Raw genomic sequence first — 26870 nt, forward strand, 5'->3', positions numbered from 1 at the left:
ACACACACACGTACACACATCCACAACCCGTCAGTAAATAGCCAATCACTCTTCGTATGCAAATGTCTCAATGACGTCATACCCTAACGCTGGAGTCAGATTTCAGACCCCAGGAAAGAACGCAACTAAGTGGAGTTTGACAGGAAGACTTCCAGGAAGTCTCTTTACAAGTAAGTCCTGATAAGATCATCAACAATAAAAACAAAATTAGACATAAAATACTTTTAAACTACATTTGTAGCAGGCCAGCAGCGCTACTGCTCTTCTCCCGTGTGCCTGTGGGAGTGGAGCGTCTGACGGTCACACAAGCACAGAGACGAAGCAGAGCAGAGTTCGCTGCTCCTCAGACTGAGGAAGAAGGACTCGAGTCTGTTGGACCCAGACCTTTGTAGCCAAGGGCAGCAGGAGGCTGTTGTTGTAGAGAAACACCGGAGAGGGGAGTGGAGGCAGGAGGCGTTCATTTTGACGTTGTCAGTTTGCTGTGGGGTTACACCTGTACCTGAGAAAAGGGGGTTGTTGTTAAGTGTTGTTCTACGTCGTACAGCCTGTTGTGGTGTTTGTTGTGCTGTTTGAGAGAAGGCTTGATGCTTTGATTTCTTCTATCAGACTACCTATTAGTTTTGTAAATATTGGGTGTGGTGAAAAGTCTTACTGTTAGTTTAAACTTGTATTTGAGATTTAGACTCTTGTGATTGTCTTATGGAATTGATTTGCTAAAATCTGGATGAAGGGATTTTTATTTGTTTCATTTTTTAGTTCTCCCCACCTTGTCATGGTCAGGGGGTTTGCTCCTACTAAGACACCAGTCGGACAGGTCCAAGGGTAGAGGCCTGACGATCCTCTGGTCCTCCAGGTTGGGGGTCAGACTCGGGGCATAGAGAAAACACTGCTACAGGCAAAAAAGTACCCCCCAAAAGTGCGTGTCCAACACCTCGCGATGAATCTCTTCCGTTTTTGTTTGAAGTGTTTCAATATTCTTAGACATTGTTAATGACCGATTACATTTGCAAATATCCTTTGAAAATCTACAATATTTATACCTGATGGAAACACTGCAGACCCACATCCAAGATCCACAGAGTAAAAGAATGCATAGCACCTGCAAAGCAATTTAGCAATAAATAATCTGAGGATTTCTAACTCCACAGGACATCAACTTAAATCAAACACATGAAGCAGGTTCCTCATTTGTTTGCATGTTTAGGTTTATTTGTGCGGACTTGTTTACTGATACATCAGTTAACTTTGTACTTTAGAAACTATGTGATCGTGAACTTGATCTGCGCATGCAGACTGGCAGGTTTACGCACATGACTTCCTGGAACTGAGCAGTTCACTCCTGTCAGGCTCTCATTCTCTGCTTTAATGCTCAGCACCGTTCCTCAGTTGTCGGACAGCTATTTCTAGAAAATGTCAAGGCGTTAAAACACCACTGATTGCAAATACTTCAATGAAGAATTACTGGTTGCTTGTAAACAAGAGTCCCAGTTACAAAGAAAAAAAAGGAACAAATCAAAAAGCAGCGGTTAATGAATATTGGGAGGCAGGCTAAAATGTAAGGCACTTGCGTCTAGATTCTTTTGCATATTTACGATACAAACAGAACGTGCTTGTACCTAAAATTGTTTCAGAGTATAATTAGCAACTAAAAGGTTTACTGCAAGTCAAACACACACGATAAGAGGGACTTTTCTGAGAAAATCTGAAAATCTCCTGTCGGTTGCACAAGTATGGTATTTTGTACTGTTTTCTTAGCACAATAAGCACACACAATTATACCCTGACAGTGTTTTCTCATCCCATGGCTTTATCTTTTAAATGTAATCAAGTATTCAGGATATGTCTGGGTGTCGTGGAAGACAACAAATATGCTGGGGTTTTGTACGTTGTCCACGACACTGTCATACAAGTCATTGGAGAGGCCCTTTGCTGGCGGCACGATCATGTTTGTTTTTCCAGCGGTGAATTCCCCGGTCAGCACGCGACAGATGTACATGAATTTCTCCCCATTTCCATTTGGCCTGGAGTAGAGGTCCTGGGCAGAGTAGCTCGCTTTGACAGCAAAGTACGTGCCATTGCCATAATGAGCAGCTGAAAATGAGAGAGCAGCAGACACTCAGTTAATAAGTTGACAAACCCTTTTCCCGCTGCACATACCTGCGTACTCCTGAGGAAACGCGCGAGAAGAGGTGACTGGCCCTTTTATCTATTGAGGGTTGACACCAGGTATGCACCAGATAACACGGTAAACAAACAGTCAGGAGGGCAGTGACTGTGTTTTCCGTTGTTACTGTTTCATATCACTTTCTCAAGGCTGTTTGAGCACTGCTTGAACACCGATGGCAAAGAGAGGGCAATCATTTCTGCCATATGGCCAGGGCCAAGGGACCCAGTCTCCACATCATAGAACTTTGGCCGTTCAAGCTGCGACTGAGGGCCGTGGGAGTCCCGGAGGGTTGTTCATGGCAATTAAGGGGCCAGCAGTGACAGGGGAAGTCTGGGCTGAAGAACCAGGACTAGGAGTTGCCATGACGAGGTAGAGTGGAGGTATGGGAAGCCGTCCCATCCTTATCTCAAACATGGGTCTATGGGATACAGAACGTGCTCCCTGACTGTAATCCCTGTTTGGTAATCCCTAGACCCGGTTTCGAAACCAGATGGGCTGACTACCCCCTACCTCTGCTGCGGCAGGGGTGTGTGGGATTAGAGGAAGAGGTTGCTTTGGTCTCTCCTTTCATTTCCCCTCAGCAAGGGTCTGTGGGGTTGAATGAACAAAATTAAATGGAGACGGTCGCTGATGAGGTGCTACCTGACTCGTCTACTCTCCAGCGACCGGGACATTAGAAGTAATTCTCTCTGTGGGAGGCCCTTGACAGATAAGAGTGGAAATAGGAATCAGAGAGGACACCAGGACTACCACTACCAAAATAAGCCGAGACTGGACCGGGAAAGCGAGGACAAGAAGGTAAAATAATAATAAATGAAGAAAAAAGGAAAGAAAAACAAGCCAACCACTACAGAAGGACCAAGGTCAGGCAGCGATTGGATGAATAAGAAGCAATGGTTGGCAGAACGAAGGAGCGAGTGAGCGGGGGGAGAGGCCATGAACGAACGTGGCTCTTTCGCATCGCTAGACCCAACTAAAAAGCAAAGAGGCAGTTAACTGGAATTAAAAAATAACTGAAGACATTTACCAGACCATGTAGAAAAGTATCCCAGGAGAATTAAAAAAATAAATAAATAAAGGTCCGATCAGTTATTTTATCAGTTTGGTCTGATCTTAAAATGGATCAATTATTTCACATAAATGAGTTAGGTCTGGATAAATTAAAACACATATGAAGCAGGTTAATCATTTGTGTGCATGTTGAGGTTTATTCATGCAGGCTCGTTAACCGGAACATCAGATAACTTTTTACTAAACTTGGATCTACACATGCAGACCGGCAGGTTTACACACACGATTCCCGGGAACCGAGCAGTTCATTCCCGTCAGCCTCTCAATTCTCCAGTTTAATTTTCAGCACCATTCAACAGTTCCAGCAGTTGTCAAGACCATCTTGAGACGTTTAACATCACTGATTGCAAATACTTTAATGAGTAATTACTGGTTGCTTGTAAATGAGAATGACTGGATAAACAAGGTTACAAATAAGGAACAAATAAAAAAGCAGCAGTTAATGCTGTAAGACAAAGTAAAGTGTAAGGTGCTTGTGGAGAGTTTCTTTTGTATCTTTACTGTAAAAACAGAATGTTTGTAATCAAAACCTTTGTTTCAGAGCACAATTATCAACTTATCGATTTATTTATAGTTATATAAATGTGATTTAAAAAGTAGGATTTTTTTTCCTGCAAATTCAGAAGTCTTGTTTGCCCAGGAGGTATGGTATTTTAGTTAGTTTTTTGTTTTGTTTTTCTCAGAATAAAGATACAAACAATACCTCCTTCCAGTGTTATCCCTGAGCTCGTCACATGGCTTTACTGTTTACATGTAATCAAGTATTCAGGATATGCCTGGGTGTCGTGGAAGACAACAAATATGCTGGGGTTTTGTACGTTGTCCACGACACTGTCATACAAGTCATTGGAGAGGCCCTTTGCTGGCGGCACGATCATGTTTGTTTTTCCAGTGGTGAATTCCCCGGTCAGCACGCGACAGATGTACATGAATTTCTCTCCATTTGCGTTTGGCTTGGAGTAGGTGTTGTGGGCAGAGTAGCTCGCTTTGACAGCAAAGTACGTGCCATTGCCATAATGAGCAGCTGAAAATGAGAGAGCAGCAGACACTCAGTTAATGTGTTAATACCAAAGGAAGCTCGCAAAGGATAACAGGGTCACAAGATTCAAGCAGGGAAAGGAGTGAGTGTCCTTTTTCACAAACTCAGGACAGACTGAAAGCAAACTGTGTGGAGGCGTGAAAGCTTGTGAGTCAGACTGAGGACCACTGTGGCGAATCAGCCCCTCTACTCTACCCCCCCCCCCCCCCCCCAGTCTGCAACTGACTGTCTAATTAAGACGTGGAACCTTACCATTCATTCCTGCGAAACTTCTGTTGAAGCCTCGTTCATTAATGGTGGCCACAGTAGCTTCCATGGTACCATGGAACAGACGTTTCTCGTTATTCTGGTGACCATTCCTCACCTCCATGTCGCGCTTCTTGATTTGGAGGCTCTTCCACAGTACAGGATTCTGGATTCTCTCGATCTAAAGTTGCCAAAAAGTACATTATTATGAATTCTGCTGTGTTTCTGTTTTTTGGTAAATTACTATGGGCAGTAGTCACGGTGCGTCGCCCCGGAGGTATCTGACAGATGCAGTAAGCTGCCCCGCTTGCCAGTGAAGAAATGAAATGTCATCACGCACAAAATCTATCAAGGCATGTTAAAGATATTGAAGATACCGCTGACACAGGAAGACATCTTTTATTTTACATTTCTCAAATCAAGTGGCCTTTTTTGTTGAAGCATTTACTACAATATGTAGCAAATCCATATGAGACACTTTAAAATTGTTAATTTAAAGGATTAGAAATGGAACAGGGCTACTCAGGAAATGAATTATTGTATTTTACCTGCAGGCAATTGAACGCCCTACCTTAAGTACTGTCAGTTTGCATGTGGCCTGGAACAGATTCAGGATTTCAGTGTGCTCTGTTGTTCCAGACTTGATGTCGACCCTCAGACTTGTGGTGTTGACTGGCATGGTATCCCAGTGCTCAGGCACATCTTGACCTGGCAACATAGCAAACGGTTTCAGTTCTGTTTGGTTCTGTTCAGTTCCCTTTACAACCAGATCCTTATGACAGCAGTCAGCTGGACAGGTTGGGATCAAGAGAAACAGGCTGAAAAATCTGCTTTTATCAGTGACATACCTTTGAGTTTGTCAATTCGCTTTATCTCGATGGTACCTCCCTGTTTGTCGATGCCAGGCCCGTTTGGTATGGTGACTGTATATTCTTGACCCTTAAGTGTGACTTTTATAGTAGGCTGCTGCTTCTCCCATGCTTCCTCAAGCTTCAAGTTAGTAATTTCATCAAAACTCTGAAACTTGAGCCCCTTCATTTTATATTGCCAGTCTGCCACTGTGCTCGCAATGTCCACTTTCCTGTTGAGCTCCTCCTTATCTCTTATCCTCTTCAACATCTCTTGAATCTCTTGGGTCGCACCAAGCAACTCCTTGCTGGGTCCCTCGATGGTGATTGAGGCTTGGGCCTCCTTGCTTTCAATCCTGATGCTCACACCTCTTTTCTTCTGAATGGCGAAAATACGCTCGTGGTCTTCATCAGAGAAGCTTAGTATGGTGTTTTCTTGGATGGTGAACCTACTGTACTCTTTGGATATCAGGTCGTTGATCCACTGCTTGGCCAAGTCGACATGAGTCTGAGAGTCACTACAAATGTGGAAGCAAGAAGGGTCCCCTTCAAGAGCATCAATGATGAAATCTCCTTCCTTCTCTGGCTTGTCAGCATTTTCACCAACAATATATGCTGAGAAAATAAGATTCCACATTCAAACATTAGATTTTTAGATTCAAGACTTCTAGAGATTTAAGATTAAAAACACTTTTTTCTTCCTTATAGTGTATTTACATTTGATCTTGCCACCAACGGCGCTCAGTTTGGCCAAAAACCCTCCCTTCTGTTTCTGATGAACGCATTCCTTCTGTTGCATACTTTTGTAGAACTCTGTAAGCATGGGGGCCTGGAAAATAATTATCCGGATGGTCTTCAAGGTGCTAGGAGTATTTGGATTCAGCACCTCAATCACTGCGTCCAACATGGCATCCGCCACTTGCCTTGCATCTACATTTCCTTGACCTGAAATAGAATAATAGGGAAAAAAGCAAGCTAGTGTCACAATCAAACAGACCTGGCAATGGTATGAAGGGATCCAATCACAAGTTCATTATTTGTTTAGCGAAATTAACTTTTTAATGAGTCAGGAAGTGGTGCAAGTTGCCCCGAATCTACTAAGGAGGAAATTGAGAGCAGAGAGAAATCAAAACGACATAGACTGGAGCTGTTCGTCTTTCTGGCAAACAAAACTATCCTATTATGCTGTAGTTAATATGCTGCAATTCCCTCATAGATCACTCCGAGTTTCTGTTTCAGTAGAAGACGGTGTTTGAGGCGGTCCTTCAATGTGGCTCGGGCCCAGGCCGACTCTGAATATTGTCTCGGTGATCAGATCTCGCGTACTTGAGGATGCGCACTTGTGATGAAATTCCGATCTGAACAGGATCTTACACTGACGAAGCTGTCGGCTGTGTGTCTTGAGTTTTCAGCAGGTTTGCAAATACACTCTGACTGAGGTCAATGAATACATCAGGCTTTTACAAACGACTAATTCCACATCCTGCTGATGAATCTCACCTGTGCCGATGGCAGGAAAGGAGACGGAGATGTATGAGTTCTGAGAACACATTTGAAGAGCTTCTTTTACAACCTTCTTGACTTGTACGGCGTCTGCTCTTCCGACTAGGTGGAGAATCTTCTTGCAGTTGAGGTTTCCTGGATTGGTCATTATCATTCCTGTGTTAGGCTGGGCACCTACAATTGCAGAAAGTGGATTTGAACCTTGAGAATTATGTGTGTGAATCTGTATTTTGGTCATAAATCTGTAGTTTAGTATGACAGAATTGGGTTTGTAACAGGCTGTGTTCATTTTTCCAGCAAAAATTGTTACACTTTGGTTGTAGTAATATACTTCCTTATGGACGACAGTATTATTTTTACCAAGAGTTTGACATTCATCTTCAACAGCCTGACCAGCTGCATCCAGAATAGCCTTCGATACCCCTAGACAAGAGAAAGGATAGATACGTAACAAATACAAAATCAGTTGCATTTGTTTTTTGGCCAGGGAAACCACTGGCCATGGACGAGCACACACTGTAGGTGCTATGAACATACAATTACATTGGGTCGTCATTGATGTCACATTAAATGAATTGTTAAGAATACCGACCAAGAATGACTGCACCGAACTAGCAGAGCGTTCTTGCTCAATATTGAAATAATACAAATGGATTGGGTCAAAATAATTACTAGGTATCAAACACATGGGAATTGTGGATTTAAAAAAATAGGAATCAAAATGAGAAAAAGTACTTGGAGCGAACGAAATCTGATGTATGGATAACATTTACATGATTCGAAGTTTGCATTATTGACACATTTCGATTCTTTTATTTACCCGTCTTAAGAGAAAATCTTTCATTGGTGGAGTTCACAATGACATCGGCCTTCTCCTTGGTTATGTCTCCTTTGACCACCTGCACAGCCACACCACTGATTTCAAACTCGTGCATTCCTGCGCCGGAGGTGATTTTAGAAATGGTTCCTTGTGGAGGAAGATGTAAAACATAAGCAAAGCTTTTAGTTATGTGGCAGTTGGTTATGGTTTCACATTGAAATGTTGCAAAAATATTTCTTACTTGAGGGCACTGCACCGTCTGATCCACCGGGGAACCGCCCCCTGAAGTCGTCACTGAAAACCTGAGAAAACAATCACACAGATTCCGGTGGGGAAAAAAATGCCCACAAAAAGGGAGCAGATTTTGAAAAAGCACAAATTTTATTGACTATGCCTCTCTGTTAAGAATTTGAAGTCCTGCAAAGTTTAAATATTGTTTGTCAGTTTGAAGTCCTGCAAAGTTTAATATTGTTTGTCAGTTATTCACCTCACTATTGAAAATCCAATTAAACTTTTAAGTACTAAAAAAAACCCAGTGTTTCTTTGTTTACCTGGATAGTCTGTGGATCCCCTGAGAAGAACACAATCACAACCTTTTTCAAGTGCTTGGGTTTTTTGGCACTGCCAAATGCTAATATTTCATCGAACATTATGGAGGCTGCAAGGTCTCTTGGGAATCCCAGTTTTCCAGTCCCAATGGCACTGAAGGACATGGAAGTCGCACCACTGTCCTCCGCCTTGCCCAAGCAATCCTTCAGGATGTCACGCAACATCTGTAAGATAATAAAAGGCAATCAACAGGAGCTCCATGATGAAAGTTTACATCATGTTTTATGTGAATTACAGAAATAGTAATCATTAAATAAGTAAATACAGATCATTTTCTTCTTCCAAGAAAATTTGTTTGTTTTTAGATCAACTGTCTTCTAAACCCCCCCCCCCCAAAAAAAGATCAATAGAACAAATATCATGTATGACTAAATGTTTTACCTTTTCCGTTCCACCTTTTCCACTTTTCCAATGAGGAACAATTGCATGAAACACTTGTTTGCTCTTCAGGTTGCAGCCATCAGTCTCAAGCACCGCACCAACTTTTCCACTGGCACTCTTGGAGTATAGTAATTGCTGAAGCTGGGGTCCAGCGACACGCAAAATGGCATTAGAAACAGCCCCCTTGGTTAGGTCCAGGTCCTCACCCAGTGTATTCACAATCACCTCTGTCTAGGAATATGGAAACAAGATCTTATCACTTGCATGCCAAGAATCGCTGCTGTATGATTCAGTCTTAATAGAAATAGCCTCTTACTCAATAAAGACAAGGTCCTTAAAGACTGTGTCCACCTTATCATTTTTTTCCTGAGACTACCATATCCTTTGAATTTGCAATGGGAACACTGCGCCTTTGCGCTAAGATACAAACACCAGCAGCGTGATGAGGTCCTAAGTCTCCATTCCACACTGAGCAAATGGCATTTTGTTCTGGATGGAGACGGTTGGGAAAAATGCTCCTCACTGGCACATGAACCCAGCAGTCCAATCATACTGGAAGATGTGGCTTTGGACAAATACCAACCTTCCAAAGCTCACATAAGAGTGCTGAACAACCAAGGACTATTGGTCTGTCTTCTGTCACTGTGTGGTTCAGTCTTTATTTCATCCAGAGCAAACATCAGAGGAAGTTCTCTACCTTGTGCCATCATATTTACCTCCACTGACATTGCATATCATAGCAGCAGGCAGCAGTATCATTGCATCAGCCTCTCAATATTTTTTTTTTTTTTAGGTTTAATATGTTGTGAGCTGGATACCTTGTGCTTGACGAGGAATTTCAGCTGCTGTCCTCTGTTACAACTTTCTTAGGCCTCATCCCGACACTTAATTTGTAAGGTCAAGAGCTGGTCTGACCCCCAGGCCTTGACCTGGGTCTAGGAGTGAACCTGTGGTGATTTCATAATTCTTTTATAATAGTAAATTTGTTGTTGGAACACTGACTGACTGTAAAGCTGGCACTTATGGTGCCAGCGTTGTCTAGATGTCTTTCGACTACATGAAAGGTCACATTTGTGCAGGATGTTCCAATGAGGTTTTCCTGGGTAACGTCCGACATTTACTAATATGACTGTTTATGAGGGGTAGAACTCAGACGCTCTGAGCCAGATGTGAGCCGTCTGAGTCTCCAACCTGTTTCTTGAGTCTGAAATAGTCTTTCATCACATAACATTCCTCTACAGTGCTGGATGACACTAACTTGAATAAAGAAGAATACTACTTGACATTAGACAAATTCAAACCTGTCAAGTGCACCGAAAACTTTTTGCTTTATCCATTAGACACAATATCCTCAGATCGCAAGCTCTCTATTGAAAATTAATAGGATCCCATGGTTTCATATTCAGTGTGTCTCTACAGTTACTCTCAAAAACTAGTTGTTGGCTCTAAATGGTGAAGAATAAAAAAAAAAGTTGAATTACTGTTGCATCCTCGATATTTCCTCTCATCAGGGTGATAGCCAGGCCTTCTTTGGTCCGCACCTGACCCAAGAGGTTTGGGTCAGATCCAACTTGTACTCTAGGCAGAGATTTGGGGGCTTTGATGGGAGGTTTTCTGGAATGGCCAGACTGACCGTGGTTTCCAAACTCCTGTTTGACAGCTTCCTCCATAGCCCGAACAGCTTGGTCGTCGTTGTTCACCAAATGGATCCTCTTCAGGGTGTTATCATCACAGTGTTCCTTAACGGCTTTGACAATGGTTTTGGCACACAAATCAAGAGGAAACCCCTGGTTTCTACTGATGGCGGGCAGAGCCACAGAGATGCAGCCATGCTTCTCGGCAAGCTTCAAGCTTTCTTGAACAGCTCTTCTCAACTGCGCCACAGACTTCTGGGGTTTAGCAGGTTCGAAAATGGGTCCCACAGCGTGGATGACTTTTTTGCAGCAAAGCTTGCCACCTGCACCAGTTGCAACACAGTCTCCTGGCACCAGCCGCCCTTCCGCCATAATTATTTTGTCGCATTCATCCTGCAACTGAGGGCCAGCCGCCTTCAGTAGTGCTAATGAAAGTCCTCCATTATGTTTCAAGTCCTGGTTGGAAGCATTGACAACTGCATGTACAGGATAACTACACATGTCTGCCTTGCAAACGGCTATTTCCACTCCATCAGGTGTCTCAATCTGGTATTCAAATTTTTGTCCAAAGGCTCCATTGTCTTTTGTACTTTGCTCATCGACCAGCTGGACCAGGCAACCAGTCTCCTTCATGAGCGAGTGAACATACATGGTTTCTTTTTCTAGGAAAAATGTCTTCACACCGGGTTTATTGACCATTAAACGGTCAAAGAACAGAGAGGAGACTAAGTCTTCAACCAAGGTCTTGCACTCCTTTACACTGACCCTTGAACCACTTAGACAGATGGCCTCTTTTCTGTAAGACACCATAACTTTGTCTGTCATTTGCGTCAACCAAGATGTGTTATAATTTTGAATGTACTCAACTATGATGTTGGGTTTGACCACAACAACTTCTTCAACATGAGCATTCTGATTTAGGAAGTCACAAAGTGTGCCGCAAACACGTTCGACCACATTGTTGTGACCAGACACAACCACTTGTGGTTCCTTTGTTCGGATTGAAATTTTCCCGCTGAAAGTTTTGTCGGCATTCTGCAAAGTACTGATCAGGTGCTGCCACTCTGGCTTCTTCAGGACATTTTTATCTTCAACATCAAGGTACTGGGATTTCAGGAGCTTGCTCAGGTAATCTTCAGCATCATCCAGATGTTTTGTGGTCACAGCAAGAAGCTGAACACACTCTACCTTTATCTCAAATGCCGCACTTATGCCAATGGCTTGGAAGAGAGCCGTTGAAAGCATGTCTTGATCTTCACCCTTCAATAACTCAAGCACAAAAGGATCCATTTCCAGATTTCTTCGTTTGAGTGCAAACATTTCAGAATATATCCTGTCTTTTGTTGCCATAATCTCCTCTATTAAGCCAGTGACCATCAAATCTGGGCTGTCTTCCCTGGGTGATATTTTGAGATCTGGGTATATAGACTGCAGCTTTTCCTTAAGGCCATCTTGACACAAGATGTGGAAAATTGACTGAGGAATTCTGATGTCTTGTGTTATGCTCCTCTGCTTCCTCTCAGCCGCTTTAACAATCTTGTTTACAGTTTGATGAAGAGTTTGCTCAAGTCTGTTGACATCATCCGTAAGGCCGACCACCGTTAAGGCACTGCCATCCTCGTCAGACATCAGCATCAAATTCTCATTGAGTAGTATCCGTCCAATTTCCTCCTTGGCTTCTCCAAAAATCTCTGGCATGATCCGAATTTTCAGCAGTTTGAATTTTGAAAGCGCTTGTGTGAAGGCTGTTTTCACCGTATCCGCCCATCCTTTGATGATGCCTTTTGCATCCTTTTTTTTAAGTAAATTAGAAACAGGGCTCAGGATCACCGAGGGGTTTTTGAGGTCTACGTTGCAGAAGTGATTAGCCAGGTCACTTCGTATGGTCCCTGCTGCTGATGGGTTTTTACTGAGGTACCGCCAGACAGCATGGTCAATGGGTTCCCGGATCACAGCAGGGAGTGCTAGCAAAGGCCTGTCTTTACCGTAGAGGACTGTTCCCAAAGACTTATAAAAGGGACAGACTTTGAGCTCTTGGTGTCTGATGTAATGCTTCTTCTTCAAGAGTTTGTGAACAGCTGTGAGAAAGAAAAGAATTCTTCATCAGATATCGCATGAGCTCGATATTTCGGTGCTTAAAGAGTGCGATTTTAATGCACAAACATTAATGTCATGATATCTACCTTCATGATCCGTAAAGGTGATGACAGCCGACTGTTCTGCCTTATCAACAACCACACTTTCCACATCCCAGCCTTCCTTTTCAAAATACAGACTGAGGAGGTCTTCGTTAAAGTTTTTTATGTCCTCAACTACCATCTGTTGAGTGTCTTCGAGAGGCCTGACTGATAAGCGCTTCTTCATGAAGGTGTTGTTTTTTGGGCCTCTTATCAGGAAATCAGAGTAGTCTGTGAGGAAAGGGTGTAAACGACAGCAATGAGACATAAAGAACTGGTGAGAAGGTAAAACAGACAGACACGCTGAAGAGAAGTCAGAAGTTGTTATGGAAATGGCAGGGGTTGATGTTCAGAGGGGAACTTCCCTCCAGTACATCGTCACACCTAATCATTGATAGTGCATGGAGGTTGGGCTTTTTTTTCTCGATTATTTTACAGGTTGATGGATGCATAGAATCTAAGGAGGCTGTGAGCTGACTCCAGCCACATCTGGAAGTTTCCAGAAAGTTTTTCACGAGATCCTGCTGGAATTAACACAAGCCCACATCTGTAATCATCTGGTTTCATAGACTCCCCACAACACCCTTATCATCCAACATTAGTTAGCACTTACTAGGAATTTGAACATCCTGACTGACCTAACCCCTGGGAAACAGAGTTTTGCTGAATGAAAAAGTATAATATACTAAAATTTTGTTGATAGCAGGCACAGATTACAAAAAGTTACCCTACCAAAAAATGTGCAGTGGCCTTGATTTGGTCTTTTCCGGGCAACTGCCTAAAAGGCAATGTTTAGTTTTAATAGAACGTATGTTTATTTTAACGCTAAATTGATTATACTAGTCGGCAAGTGACGATCTGTACAATCCAGTTGTTGAAGCTAGGACTGGAACCCATCTGCAAGCCCACGGATCGGCTGTATTGTGGTTTTTGGGCCACAGTTTCAGTTTGGTTCATTTTGAGTTGTACATCGCAGAGAAGAATAACCTCCTCAGCACGCGCTGAAAGGAATAACCATCATTTATGGTTCCTATTGTGCTCGTGTCTGCACTGTTTTCTACGCTTTCTCAGCAAGGATGGAGCTGATGAGCAAATCCGTGCATTTGTGTGTTGGTGCACGCGTACTCGGCAGATACACATACCCGAATATGTTATGTTGAAATTTGTTTTTGATAGTTTCAACTAAGGATAGATCTACCTATCCCAAACACACTCACACAAACACACTATCTGTACCTTTTGCCCTCTGGAATGTCACCACTGCTGCGCAGATGTGAGGAATGACTTCCAAAGTGTATTCCTGGAAAGTAGATTTGGACTTGGGATCCGTCAGGATGCTCTCCACCAGCATCTCCAGAAACTCCTTGCCCACCGTGTCTGGGATGTTCTCGATCACAGCCGAGGTGCAGGGCGTTTCTTCGCCTGCTGCCTCCTCGTCTTTCTCCTCCTTATCTTCCACTTCCCGTACTTTCTTGTTTGTTTCAAGAGCATGTTCAGTCTTTGTTTTGGTATCTTACGCCACACACACCAACACAAATAAGACATGAAGGTTTTAAGTAACTGAAAAAATATTAAAGAAGTATGGTCATATGTCAGTGAATAATGGCCTACTATTACTAAACTGTGTACCTGTGGGATGCATGCACTTATTCGTCTGGCCTATGAAACTCAACACAGAAGGACTGCAGTGAAATGTCAGTGGCAGATTTACACCTGTGCCAGCCTGATGGCATTAAAGTGCCCTTTCAAGGTTCACGATAACAAGCTCAAGTTAACTTCTAGCCGGTCTGAAGGGGCCTGAAGAGTTCACGTGTTCACGGCCGAGCTACTAGCGTGTGCTGAACGGGGGGGGGGGGGGGGGGGGCACAGCGGCACGCAGCCATTCAAGATCGTCCTCATGACTTCAAATAAATTAGTGACTCGTGTGTTTGTGACTGAATTCAAAATGACTGATGTTTAGGTAACATGTCACGTAGGAAAGGGTGGAAGACGTGAAAATACAAAGAGGGAAAGTGAAAATGCAAAGAGGGAAAGTGAAAATGCAAAGAGAAGCCATGAGAGGGCAAAAACACACAGCAGGAGTTTCAGGGAAAAGTGAAACAGAAGTGTATTCATGATGAAGTAGGCTGACCAAACTGAACATTCCAAAGGGTAGTGTGTCAGCTTGGTGTGTACTAGTACATCAGTACTAAATACAGGAGTACAGCTGTACTAAACACAGGTGTAAATCAGTACTACACCCAAGAGTGCATGAGTATTAGATACTGGACAACACTACAAACAGGACCACATCGGCACGACAAGCAGGCCTAGACGAGTACTACATACCTACGTATACATACAGTGCTTGAGTACAACATGTAAGCCTAAGAAGGTACTACATGCCAGAGTGGCTAAAAATTACACGACTACTACTGTACAAGCAGGAGTACCTGGTACATAAGTACCACATTCTCCACATGACTCACTTAATGAACTGGTCCAAAAAAAAACAAAACACTTGATGTTAAAGTTAATCTTTAGTTGAGCTGAAGCAAGTAACAGTACTGCAGTTTATGGCTGAAATACTGCAGTTTATGGCTGGTTGTTTTCTTGCTCTTTGGCTGATAATCTGCCTTCATGAACATGTGAACACAGGACGTCCACCTTTGTCCTCTAGTAAGACTGTCAGCTGAACGTTCAGAGCCAACTCAGAGTCAGGCTGCACCTCTCAGCTCCCAGCACAGCTACGTGCTTGGGTGTGTGTGTGTGTGGGGGGGGGGGGGGGGGGGGTCTCTACTAAAATACACATAAATGCAGTTGGCAAATCACATACACTTGTGTCTACATCGTTGTTGGTGGTCAGAACTTAAGCAGAACAGGAAAGACCGATGAAAGTGAAAGCATTTGCCTTTCTAGCTGATGAGTCATATTAGCAGCTCGCTGGCCAGCCAGTGTCATTTATTACCTCAGCTATTCATGGAGTGTGTGTGTGTGTGTGTACAGCAACAGACTTCCTATGAAGCAAATAGACTTCTCCGAAAAAAGTAAAAAGCACAGCTGAGCATCATGAATGAAAGTTCTCTATCAGCACTTACATCTTCCGCTGGGTTGGAGAGGCGGTGTTTCCTGTGTAGAATGGGGAAGAAAAAAAACCCCACAAACAAATAAATACAAATTCATTTTCCCCTTAAGCAAATTTAACAGTTTTCCTTCCAGATTATCATTTTAATCCCACTTGTTCCTTCAATTTCACTAATCTGTGGCCACGAGATAAACACTGTTCACTTCTATGTCACTAAATCAGGAGAGCAGGCCTGCAGCCTGAGAATACCGGGCACCCTTCCTATCCACACACCGGAAATGCAAGCGGCCAGCAACCCTCTGTAGTCCTGACATGGTTTAATCCAGATTAGGACTACAGAGGTTACAGGAGAGGCTGATCGCGCCTGTCCAGCTGCTGACAGCCGTCTATTCCCGTCCAACACTGACCTGCGTTACTTTTCCATCTGCGGGGAGACGAACTTTCATCTTCAGGACGCCATTTTCCAGAGGGATCTGATGCGACTCTTTGGCCAAAACATTTTTCTGGTCTGTGAAATTAATATTTATTGTTAAAAAAAATACCTCTGTTAAATGTCCAGCCTGTTTTAAAGCCCGTGACCTGCACCCACCTCGCTCTCTGAGGAACCGGACCACCGCCGTGCTGCGCCCATATTCGTAGTCCACCTCGCAGTCCCCCCCGCTTGCCTTCTTGCTCTGAAAATACTTCACCAGTTTGTTTCTTAATCTCGGGATCTTGTTTTCTTCGAACTCCGCGACCAGAGCGAACGAGTACGCGTCGGCCATGTCTGCCGGTCGGAGGCCAGTCTGCTGCCCTTTACTTTCACTTTTGTTTCTTAAGAAATCGCGGATGGGGAAGGGCGGGAGGATCCAGACCAAACACGGCACACAAGTAAAACTTATCCAGCTGAACCCGGGTGAGCATGGCAACTTTATTTCATATGTTTATGTGTCAATGTTACCTGCGTCGAGGTTCACGTGGAAGCGCCTGGAAGCGTTTCACACCGGAACGCGTCGAGCCGTAGTTGGCGTTGATGAAACTCGATGGAAAATTGCGGTTTCATGGCGTGTAAATTGTTGTCGTTTTTAAACTGTTCAGACAACTGGAGCGCGGCTGCACGCCGCGTCCCGGACCTGTCAGTTCTTTGCAGAAGCTGCGTTTTAGTCCGCAGATTTGAGTGCGCAATCGATGCAACGCGCAGTTTACGGAGTTCAAATCACATCGTGTTGTAGGTCCGTCAAAAGTTTTATGTATCAACTTAAAAAAAAAGAAGTTTATACGAAATTTGACCAACAATGAAGACAAATATTGATCTAAACACATGCAATGCTGCGTACGTCTAGGAAGTGACCACCACTGCATGCTGGAGTCTCCCTCTAGTGGAATAAAACCAAACTGTATCTGACATGAAAATATATATTTTTTACCCGTTTATAAAGTTAATGGAGTATAATACAACTGCCCTGTAATGGCCCATGAGGATTTTAGTGTTCACTTATTTAGAATCCAGTTAATTATGAGAGCTGTTCCTAATATTTGAAGTCTAAGACACTGAATTACTTTTTGACAGCTCAAAGCGGTTATTTTCCAGATTTTTAGAGTTCTTTACAAAGCTGCTGCTGATGAGGGTGCACGGTGTGCCCTGCCTGAACATTACATTATGACCAAATTCAGTTAAAAAAAAAAAAAGTAGAGAAAATATTAAGCTGTACACAGGTAATACCATATATGGGCAGGGCAATACAGCCAACCTACTCAAGAGGTCTCTGAACACTACATATTGACGTCTCCTTCCCCAGAGGAGAGTAGAATAAAACTGCACTATAATCTGGTATGAAAGTACACACTTGCTTATTGAGTAGGTCCGCCTTTCTAAAGCTCATGCTGTGTCGTCCAACACATCATCCTCTGTGTTGGAGTGCTTCCTGTTGTGTCGCCTTTATCAGAAGTATTTCTTTTCTCCTCCTCTCACGGAACGACGGGTTGAAGTTTGAGCTTCTCACTGGTGTCACTGAATACTTGTTCTGAATCCCTCCACAGCGACGTTCTTTCAGGAACCATGGAGAGCACCTCAGAGTTTCCTCTGAGTACTTCTGCGATTAGCGTCGTGAGACGGCACGGATCTGCTCTGACTGACATCCTTCAAACCAAGTTCGCATGTGTGCCCACCTTCAAAGGGGTGGATTTAGGGTTGGATGATAGCCCCGTGATCCAGGGAGAGAAAAAGTTCTCTGCAGTGGTTTCCAGAGGGGTTAAGGTGTCAGTGTGGAAGGGGGATCTCACCAATTTCCACGGAGATGCTGTTGTGAATGCGGCCAACACCCATCTCCAGCATGGCGGCGGTCTAGCCTACGCTCTGTGCAAGGCTGGTGGCCCACAAATCAAAAAGGAGAGCGATGACCACATCCATCGTTACGGTCCATTAAAAACAGGAGAGGCTATAATCACTGGTCCTGGCAGGCTAGGCTGCAAGAAGATAATCCACGCGGTGGGCCCACGACTGCCACAGAATGCTAGCACACACGAGCTTCGGCAGGCACACGAGCTGCTGGAGAAGGCCATCTTCAGCATTCTCGAAAAGGTGAAGGAGCAACACCTGCGGTCTGTCGCCATTCCAGCTGTGAGCTCAGGCATTTTCAACTTTCCCCTGCCACAATGTGCAGACGTGATCGTGACATCCGTGAAAAACTACTATGAAAGATCCGGGGCAGGGCATCTTCCTAAAGAGGTCTTCCTGGTGAACCACGACAACCCTTCGGTGCAGGAAATGGCGAGAGCCTGCCGTCAGATATTAACACCTCCCTCAACATTGGTACCGACCCGATCTCCGGTCACCAGTGGAATCGGAGCAGCTTCAGTGGTGGAAGTGGGAAACGTCCGTCTGACACTGAACAGGGGAAAAATTGAGAATCAGCAGGTACCGATGAGTAGAAATGACGTCTTGCTTGAATGTTTTGTGTTCATCAGGCTCTACAAGGTGGCACCCGTCAGCTCGCTATGTCCTGATCCGTGGTCCGTCCTCTCTGTATCCCCTCAGGTAGACGTCATCGTCAGCTCTTTGTCTCCAGACAAAAGCATGATGAATGGTCAAATTGCCAGGGCTTTATATGATCAAGCCGGCCATTGGATCCAGCAGGAATTGCATGATACCACTCAACAAGGACCAGTCATCCGAACAAAACCCTACAAGCTGCGGTGTAAAGAAGTGTTTCATACTGTCTTTCATGGAAGAGGGAGTAGCAAAGCTGAGGTAAAGTATGCGCTCAACTGCTGTGTGGCAAATATGTAGAAGAGTAAACCAGTCCTGGTAAAACCGAGTACGGGGCTGGGCCGGGTGCAATCAGTGTTGGAGGGTTTCTCCACGGTGGTCAGGGTGAAGACCTGGATGGTGAATCTGCCACTTTTCTGTCCTTTGAGACATGAATGTACTCGACAAGCTGTAATTATTTTACCAAAAGTCTTATTTACCAGACTTAGCAGTTAAATGGCAGCCGGTAACACCACTACTTGTTGGTGCTTGCAGGATAATAGACACAGGCAAATGTAAAAGATAAAAGCCGGACCTAAAACTTAAAATCTCCTCCAGTAAGAAACTATATAATACTTTGCTTTACATTCATTCACTTCCTGTTTGTTTGCCACAGATTCTTCACAGTTTGGTTCTGGAATGCCTACGTATGATGGCTAGAAGTCAGTACAAGTCAATCGCCTTCCCTGCAATCGGCACCGGGGCCCTCAACTACAGTCAAGAAGAGGTGGCTCAGTTCATGTCGAAGGCAGTGGATGATTTTGCCTGGACCGCCCCGAGACATCTTGAAGTCAGCTTTGTTATCTTACCCGGCGATGATGACACGTTCAAGGTTGGGAGCACGCGGGGAGCGTTCGGCTAAAACAAAATGATTTTATTCAGAAGTGACTGGGAAGGTTTGAAACTGTCACGATCACAACGAGATGAGAAGAAGTGAGGAAGACTGGGCCAACGCGTGGTGCGAGGCCTTCCTCTCCTCTGGAGGGAAATGCTGACTGGGTCGCTTCAACTGCTTCAACATCTCATTCATGCTTCTCTCTTTTCAGGCTTTTGAGAAACAAATGAGGTCCCTCCAGCGTAAAGCATCTCTTCCAGGCTTGACCACCGGTAATGAAATTATTCAAAACGTTTTTTTTCCCCATAAACACGAGACTTATCTGTAAAGTAAGTTTTGATGTAGATGGAATGGATGTAGTACCTCCATGGGTAAACACGCAGCGATGCTCCAGCGTCACCCTGCATTTACGTCCTTCGAGGTTAAGAGAGGAAGAGAACCCAAGCAGGTTTGGTTTGTCACCAACGTCAGACTGCGTTCATGACACTGACAAGGGTTTGGATTGATTGGACATTTCTGCTTTGGGTTGAAACGTGGATCCATGTTGTTTCCCTTGAAGAAAATGAGGAGCATTAAATAGCGTTGATGATGCATGGATGGAGGTGCCGGCTGTGGCACAAAAGGAAGCCTGGCCGGCTGTTTGCTGCAGGAAGTGCAAAGAAAAAGAGAGAGTAGAAAGTTCCCGTCACCAAGGGTTTTCTCGAGGTTTATGGGATTTTCACATTGGACTGTGGATTATTGCCAAAAATAATCTGTGTTGAACGGAAGTTTGAGATTCCAAAGAGGTGTTCCTTTTGGTTTTTGAAGCATGAATTTGTGAGCAGTACAAAGTTATCGTTGGAATGTGATGGAACTCCATTGAGGACGCCGAAGTCCCGCGTCCACGGTGTCGTTCCTTCACACCCTGATGTTAGCTTTGTACTGCTCACGCTGGAATGTGAAGGAACGACACCGTGGACGCGGGACTTCGGCGTCACCACAGCTAGCTTTGTGCTTCTTCTGTGGTTGACGTGAAGATGTTCAGTGTTCGCGACAAACTCATGTAAAGTTGAACCACTAGTTGGCAACTAACAAGAAAACCAAATCAACCAAATGGTGCTGGACCACCAGTGACCACCAGACACCTGATATGAACACACCCCCTCGGGACATCCGCGTCCGTCATTGCACTTTCGCCCCTTTTTTAAGGCTTTGCTGCAGAAACTGTGCAGCACTGTGCATTTTGTTTTCACTTCAAGTACTTTTCAGACATCTATTAAAAATAAAGTCTCTTTTAAAATTCTTCTTTCATTGAAGGAAGTATTTAATATTTCAGGGTTGTTTTCATTACGTCTTTGTCGTTTGCACCAAATTCCTCACATTGTGAAAACCTTTACCTGGCAATAAACCCGCCTCTTATTCTGATCCTTTGCCAGCGATCCTCTCTGAAGAGAGCTTCCACGAACACCGAGCTCCCACTCCAGCGATCAGCCTGATCTGCTCCTCAATGGAAGCCATGAACGAGGCTAAACGCTGGCTCACTGACCTCTTCAGCTCCACGGGCAAAGTCACCATCTGCAACAACTTCCTCCTGCACTTGGGCAAGCAGGACTATCAGTCCCTGTCTGCTCTGACCGAAAGAGGCGTTCTCATAACGGAGTATTTTGAGAGAGGTCGTGCAAAGATGACCGTAGACGGAGGCCTCATTGACGGTGTACTGGCAGTGATGGAGGTGGAGTCCCTTCTCTGCAAGGCCCAGAGGGAGTTTGTCAACGAGCAGGAGAATATCATGAGGGGAATGTTGGAGAAGAATGTGTCCTACCAAAGAAATGTGGTTGACAAAAGAAGCTCCAACTTCTTCGAGACATCATGGTTTTTTAAAGAGGAGGGGCTGGAGGTGTTGAAGGTAGAGTAACGCATCCAATAACACTCCTGATTAATGATTTCACAAAACTACCGATTTGTCTCCAGTGTTGCGCAGCTGGCAGTCCCCTATCTTGACCAGGCGTGGTTTGTTTTTAGATGGAACAAGTGGAGAACGCCGCCCTGCAGGCACTCTTTGAGTACAAGAAACAGCAACTCAACTGCCTCTTAACACGAAAAATGTGGCAAGTCATACCTGCACAGTTCTGTGAGATGCTTTGTCGTATTGGAGTCCATGCGGAGTACGCGCCACCCGACGGTAGGGGGATGCTTCTACAAATTCTACTTCTATGTATTTTCATCTTCTTGAAGATGGGGGTTTTTTTTCCGCTCTAGTAAAGTTTTCATCTCTGCAGCACTCTGAAGGAGCCATGCAGAGACAGACATCTGCTCCGTGGCCTCAAGATATAAATTGTTCCCAGTTTGATTTTATTTGTGGCCCCAATGTGTAACTTGTTCCCATTACATTGATTAAGTTGTAACCACGGGATATTACTCCTTTCCAAACTGGAATTAATTACTGGCCGCAATGTGTAATTTATTCCCAAAATGTCATAAATTCATGGCCTTGAGATACAACTTGTTCCCACAAAACGAAATTTCAAAACATCAAAACGAGGGAAGGCAAACGTGGAAACTACATCTTAACTCCTGCTCATTTACTGTCCTCCGCACACAGACCCAGCCTATGGAGAAGGAATCTATTTTGCTGGTACCGTGACGAAGGCGAAGGAGGTGTGGCTGGAGAAAACCAACAATGAGTACAAGTACTTTGTGGAGGCTGAGGTGCTGATGGGACAGTCCGTCCCTGGTAAACGTGGCTTTATTTTGCCCCCTCCCGTGGGGACAGATCCCAACGTCCTGTACGACAGCCTGAGCGGGGGCCCGGATGTCTCGGTCATCTTTAGTGGTTCTCAAGCTTTGCCCAGGCACATCGTCACCTGTAGGAGGCTCCAAAACACTTACCGCTGAGCTGCAGGGGTGCCAGGACACGAGTATGGAGGACCAACACTACACAGTGATGACTGGTCTGTGGTACTTGATGTGTGATTACTGCATCTTGGAAAGGCACTTTGTGTTTTCTAGGTGTTTCATTTGCGTGCAGAAACTTATAGCACATAGCAGCACCTTCTGTTTCTGAATTACAGCGTCTGATGCTTCGATATTAAATCAGAACGCTTGGTAGACTGCTCAGTCGTTGTTTAGTCGTCTTTTATTATTTTCTTTGAGGAAATTAGGCCATGTGGAGAACCATCACATTCAACATCTGTGCAGGTGAAGTCCACAAAAATCAGCTCAGCTACGTGGATTTAATGGATTCTGTTTGAACAAAAATAAACGCAGCCGTAAATAAACACAAAGGTTTCATGAACTGGAATTCCTCATTATTTAAAATACAGTACCACACCTTGTAGAAACCACACCTCTTCCCTTCTGGCTCGGGAGAGGATCAGAAATGAGCATATTTCCCAAAATGTAGTGGTCAAATGACAAAACTACACCACCCCACAATACCATGTGTTGTTGCCACGGGGTGTTACTTGCTCCCACAGCAGATCTCACTGCCACAACTAATCAAAGCGAACTTGCGGCGTCGACTCAGAACTTGGAAGAAACTCCTCTTGATGGGGGGGCAAAAGCCGTTTTACAGCGTTCAATAAAAAGTGAGAGCTTCTCTTTGCAACATGTAAACAAACATCTGAGACTAAACAGTGACAGCTTATTGGTGTGTAACCATCGTTTCAATTTTTCTTCTTTAAGTACAGATGTTTGTGCATCTGGCCGGTAACAACTGGAATGATTTCACGGGACATCAGAACGTTCAACATTTCTACAGACCAATCAGGTGACATCAGCCTGTGAGTCACTAGCTGGCTTCATTACTGGCAACGGAGTCACAGCAGAGGGATTGTCCACAGAACCGTTACACACCCAGGACGCCTTGATGCGTCGGACACAGGCTGCTCAAAGCTATTTACACACTCTTGACCCATCAAACACACTCCTACCTTAAAGTCACTCCTGAGCGGTGCACTTATGGGCGAGATGCTACATTCAAGGACTCATTTGTACCCTGGTTTTACCCCCCCCCCCCCAGCTCACCTGATTAGGTGAGTAGTTGGTGACGTTTGTTTGGTTTTCAATAAAAATGACAACAGGTACAGTACAGTAAACAGCAGCTGGTCCACCAGCAAACTGAGCCAGGATCAGTCTTCAATAAATATGGCACATCTGGCCTCCAATGTTTGACAGCGTTGATATTTACAATCTGGTTTACAGAACAAAAAAATGTAATTCAGTGTTTTGTTACATTTTAAGACAAGAAATCCATTTTTTATGACTCGAACTATGGCTGCAGCTTCTCACTACTAGGTACGTAAAGATTTCTCAACCACAGCAGGCCGGGAGCGCCCTCTAGTGGGAGGAAATGCTTCAGCACTGAAGCTCACTCCTTAGGGGTACATGATGTGATTTGAATGGGATTTCTGTGTGGACGTGGATCGGACATGTTTTCTTTCGCCTGTAGATGCTGATGTGAAGGCAGGACATCTTTGGAAAACTAAAACCTTCCAAACTGAACTGACTTGAGATCATTCACCCGACTGCCAGTTTCATTTAAACACTTGCAATGCATTTTAGTGAAGAACACAACAGCCCAAATACTTGGGGTCTTGCAGAGGGAAAGGTTGAGAACCATCACTCTATAAATCACACTAAGGACAGTAAGTGGGAATATTCATGGTCCCCAACTCCAAAAGTGTCTAACTCTGAGTTTCACAGGTACCTACAGTCACATATTAAAAATAAATATCTGCTTTCATACCAAAGTAAACACACACACACTCAAAGTCACTCTGCGCATTCAGCAATCTCTGTTCCATCCACGAGGAGTGTGTGGATGATCCCGTCTCGTCTCTTGCCGCTGCTCACAGCCTTCACACAGCAGTTGTGGTCACCGAGAGTGAAGTGTGTCTCTGTGCCGTCGTCCACAAACTCGCCCTGCAGGAAGAAGACAAACCTGATGACATCAGGGGACCGTTACTCCCATACCCTGACTTGGGTTGACAACCACAGAGAAGTGGTGCCATAGCAGTGGTTATCAAGACCTGAAGTCAAACCAGGGTTTCCCCAAAATGGAGAAGCCTGCGTATTTCACTAAAGAAGAAGAACTCCTTCACAAACATGGGGATGTAAATCTGTAACACACAGCTGCTGCAGCCAAAGCAGGAAGGAGAGCCGGTGACTAAGAGCCGACTGCGTGAACGCATCACTTCATTGACGTTTCAAGATCAGTGCTCATTCAGACACACAAAGATCTGATGATAATCACCTTGGATTGGCATCAAATGAATGGGTGATGGAGGTTTCAGTGTCCTTCGGTCAGCTGCTGCAGTCTTGTTACATAAATGTACCAGTGGAGGAAACTGAGTGCGAGACAGTGTTGCCTCACTGGCTACGTACGGTTTGATCCCCAAAACTCGAGATCAGTCTGAAGAGAACAGAAGCATCACTGGTGTCACACTTACTGCGGTCTCAATCTTCTGCCCGTTACACCAAACATCCATGGTGTCTTTCTCTGCAAGGGAATTAACAGGCACAGAGTCAATAAAACACAAATCTGGAGCACAATAAACAGCTGATCGCTGCTAGGTAACAGCTGATAACAAGTCAGACAGGGAACGATCTGCATCAGTGTGGAAATGTCCAGGGTGTCCGATCATCTTGTGGATTCTCAGTTTCGTGGATTAGAGAGAATTGAATTTCAGACCCTGGATTTAACCCCCCAAAATGAAAGGGAACAGGGTTGGGTGGTAGTTATTGCATAAGCCTGCTCACAGGTAGACACAGTCAAGTGTTGACGGAGGGGACAGACGCACTGAAAGCTCATTGGACAGAATCAGCTGATGGTCAGTGTAGCAACAGTGAGGGCAGCCCCCCCTCCCCGCTCCAGTGTTGAACCCCAGTCCACAGGGTACAAGATATGCTCACTGACCGTGATGCTAATGAGCCAGTTAGCATGGCAACCACTGCTGGGACTGAAAGAACTTTATCAAAACAAACTGAAGTTAAGAGCTGCTTCTGTGCTGCGTGATCGACTGTAAGCAGTATAATTATAAGATGGATTAGCTTCCCCAGATGAGCGCGGTGGCTGAGGATAGCGTGATGCTTAAAGCAGTTTAACAGCTTAGCTTTGGCTCTGACATAATATTGGTGAGTACTTCTAAAGGGGCAGAAATACTTCACTTTATACACCACTGATTGATATGTGTGCATATTTATACCAAGCAATGAGATTTTCATCACAACAGGTATTTGCAGACCCCCTTGTGTATCAGAGAAATAGTGGAATAATGGTTAAACACGTGAATGCTCACCCAGGACCACCCTACAGTCCATTCCGTCCAAGTTGAGCACCCAGGTGCTGGTGACCTTTGACCTGTTCTCCATGTACTTCTTCAGACTCTTCCCGTTGATCTCCAGGGTGTACTCATAGGCAAACCCGCTCACGGCATCAATGTTGATGGTTGCTTTGGTATCTGATTTGCCCACACTAAACGTCTCCTTCCCCACTAGTTTGAACATCCAGTCTCGCCTCAGGACCTCCTGGTGGAGAGAAACAAAAAGCGCACAACAATAGTTCATCGATTTGAAAAACTTCCAAGTGGTGACTCGTAACTCGATCGTGACTTATACACGTACCTTTCCATCAACGTATATAACCCTCTTCCCGGTGGTCGTTCCGTGTTCAAACTCGATCCTGTGGACTCCATCACTCAGTGCCACCTCCCACACAGCAGCAAGATCATTCGACATCCTAACTTGCGCTCAGCCTGCAGGAGACGACCCATAAAACTCACACTCGACCGTCAAATATCAAGACGAACGCCACACGACCTCAGCTAACAAACTGAGCTAACGCAGCTAGCACGGAGCCGCTGGAGCGCTATTCAGATATTTCCCTGCAAAAAAGACGTAAATCTCATACTGTAAACACTACCATCAACAAATGAGAGCGCGAAATATTACAATTTTTTAAGAGGACCGAAATATGGCACGTTTGCGATATTTGTTACATCACAACATCCGGTCTAACGCTCTCCTTTTCAAAATAAAATCACATCGCGATTAATGTTGAAAGGATAGGACATCTATCTGGAATACAATTATAACAAACACTTCAACCGGGTATCGTGTAAGCTTATCTCAACTATCTGCCACCATTAACGTCAAGAACTCAAAAAGTATCCTCTGTACTGCGATTGTAGTTTGGAACGCCACCGGAAACGTGGCACCAGTCTGGGTATTTGTAGCTTCCAGCTAACTCTGGTGGCTAATGCCGAGCTATCTCCTTGGCGGGATAAAACGCAGTATTCATTCAGGAATATCCCGGTTCATGGGATGTCGCGGTTACCTGAACGGTCCTGGAGCCCGGTGGAGAAGACAAGCTCAGCGGGTCACTTTAGAGCAGTTTCCCCACAGGTGGCTAGTTACCGTGAAGGGTCCACAACCGAGCTGTGTGTTCTGTAACTATGGTAACATGATATCCGCCTACGTGATAAATTGGC

The 26870-nt window shown here is 44.5% G+C and overlaps 3 protein-coding genes across 7 annotated transcripts in view; 1 reads left to right on the top strand and 2 right to left on the bottom strand.

Annotated features, from left to right (window-relative positions):
- parp9 (poly(ADP-ribose) polymerase family member 9) overlaps positions 1 to 22675 on the top strand; it is a 24065-nt gene extending 1390 nt beyond the window's left edge. The window contains exons 1-9 of one of the 4 annotated variants that reach the window (XM_086219698.1): positions 15778 to 16065; positions 16379 to 16454; positions 17579 to 18455; positions 18576 to 18788; positions 19183 to 19398; positions 19613 to 19673; positions 20817 to 21286; positions 21403 to 21562; positions 21983 to 22675. In XM_086219698.1, coding sequence (XP_086075824.1) covers positions 17598 to 18455; positions 18576 to 18788; positions 19183 to 19398; positions 19613 to 19673; positions 20817 to 21286; positions 21403 to 21562; positions 21983 to 22275 — 2271 coding nt within the window. In that variant the 5' untranslated portion in view covers positions 15778 to 16065; positions 16379 to 16454; positions 17579 to 17597 and the 3' untranslated portion in view covers positions 22276 to 22675. Of the gene's footprint in view, positions 1 to 146; positions 171 to 15777; positions 16066 to 16378; positions 16455 to 17578; positions 18456 to 18575; positions 18789 to 19182; positions 19399 to 19612; positions 19674 to 20816; positions 21287 to 21402; positions 21563 to 21982 lie in introns of those variants that run through there. The other 3 variants (XM_086219701.1, XM_086219699.1, XM_086219700.1) reach the window with 3 other exon arrangements.
- parp14rs1 (poly(ADP-ribose) polymerase family member 14-related sequence 1) lies at positions 1190 to 16850 on the bottom strand. 2 transcript variants are annotated; one of them, XM_086219695.1, is made up of 17 exons: positions 16149 to 16850; positions 15967 to 16067; positions 15573 to 15603; positions 13732 to 14007; positions 12502 to 12726; positions 10166 to 12396; positions 8685 to 8915; positions 8246 to 8467; positions 7936 to 7996; positions 7695 to 7841; positions 7235 to 7297; positions 6872 to 7048; positions 6089 to 6316; positions 5372 to 5986; positions 5095 to 5231; positions 4530 to 4704; positions 1190 to 2091 (listed from the first exon to the last, which is right to left on the bottom strand). In XM_086219695.1, the coding sequence occupies exons 1-17, from the start codon at positions 16321 to 16323 to the stop codon at positions 1808 to 1810; spliced, it is 5379 nt and encodes a 1792-aa protein (XP_086075821.1). In that variant the 5' UTR covers positions 16324 to 16850; the 3' UTR covers positions 1190 to 1807. The 2 variants fall into 2 exon arrangements, with proteins under 2 accessions (XP_086075821.1, XP_086075820.1); XM_086219694.1 differs by lacking the exon at positions 1190 to 2091 and adding an exon at positions 2181 to 4262 and having other exon boundaries at positions 16149 to 16846.
- On the bottom strand, positions 22505 to 26870 carry faima (Fas apoptotic inhibitory molecule a). The gene is made up of 5 exons (XM_086219702.1): positions 26717 to 26870; positions 26005 to 26135; positions 25680 to 25908; positions 24831 to 24880; positions 22505 to 24303 (listed from the first exon to the last, which is right to left on the bottom strand). The coding sequence occupies exons 2-5, from the start codon at positions 26116 to 26118 to the stop codon at positions 24154 to 24156; spliced, it is 543 nt and encodes a 180-aa protein (XP_086075828.1). The 5' UTR covers positions 26119 to 26135; positions 26717 to 26870; the 3' UTR covers positions 22505 to 24153.

This window comes from Aulostomus chinensis, chromosome 12 (assembly GCF_037954235.1).
Source record: "Aulostomus chinensis isolate RoL2024-O1b breed Wild chromosome 12, RoL_Achi_v1.0, whole genome shotgun sequence".
Classification (NCBI taxonomy): Eukaryota; Metazoa; Chordata; class Actinopteri; order Syngnathiformes; family Aulostomidae; genus Aulostomus; species Aulostomus chinensis.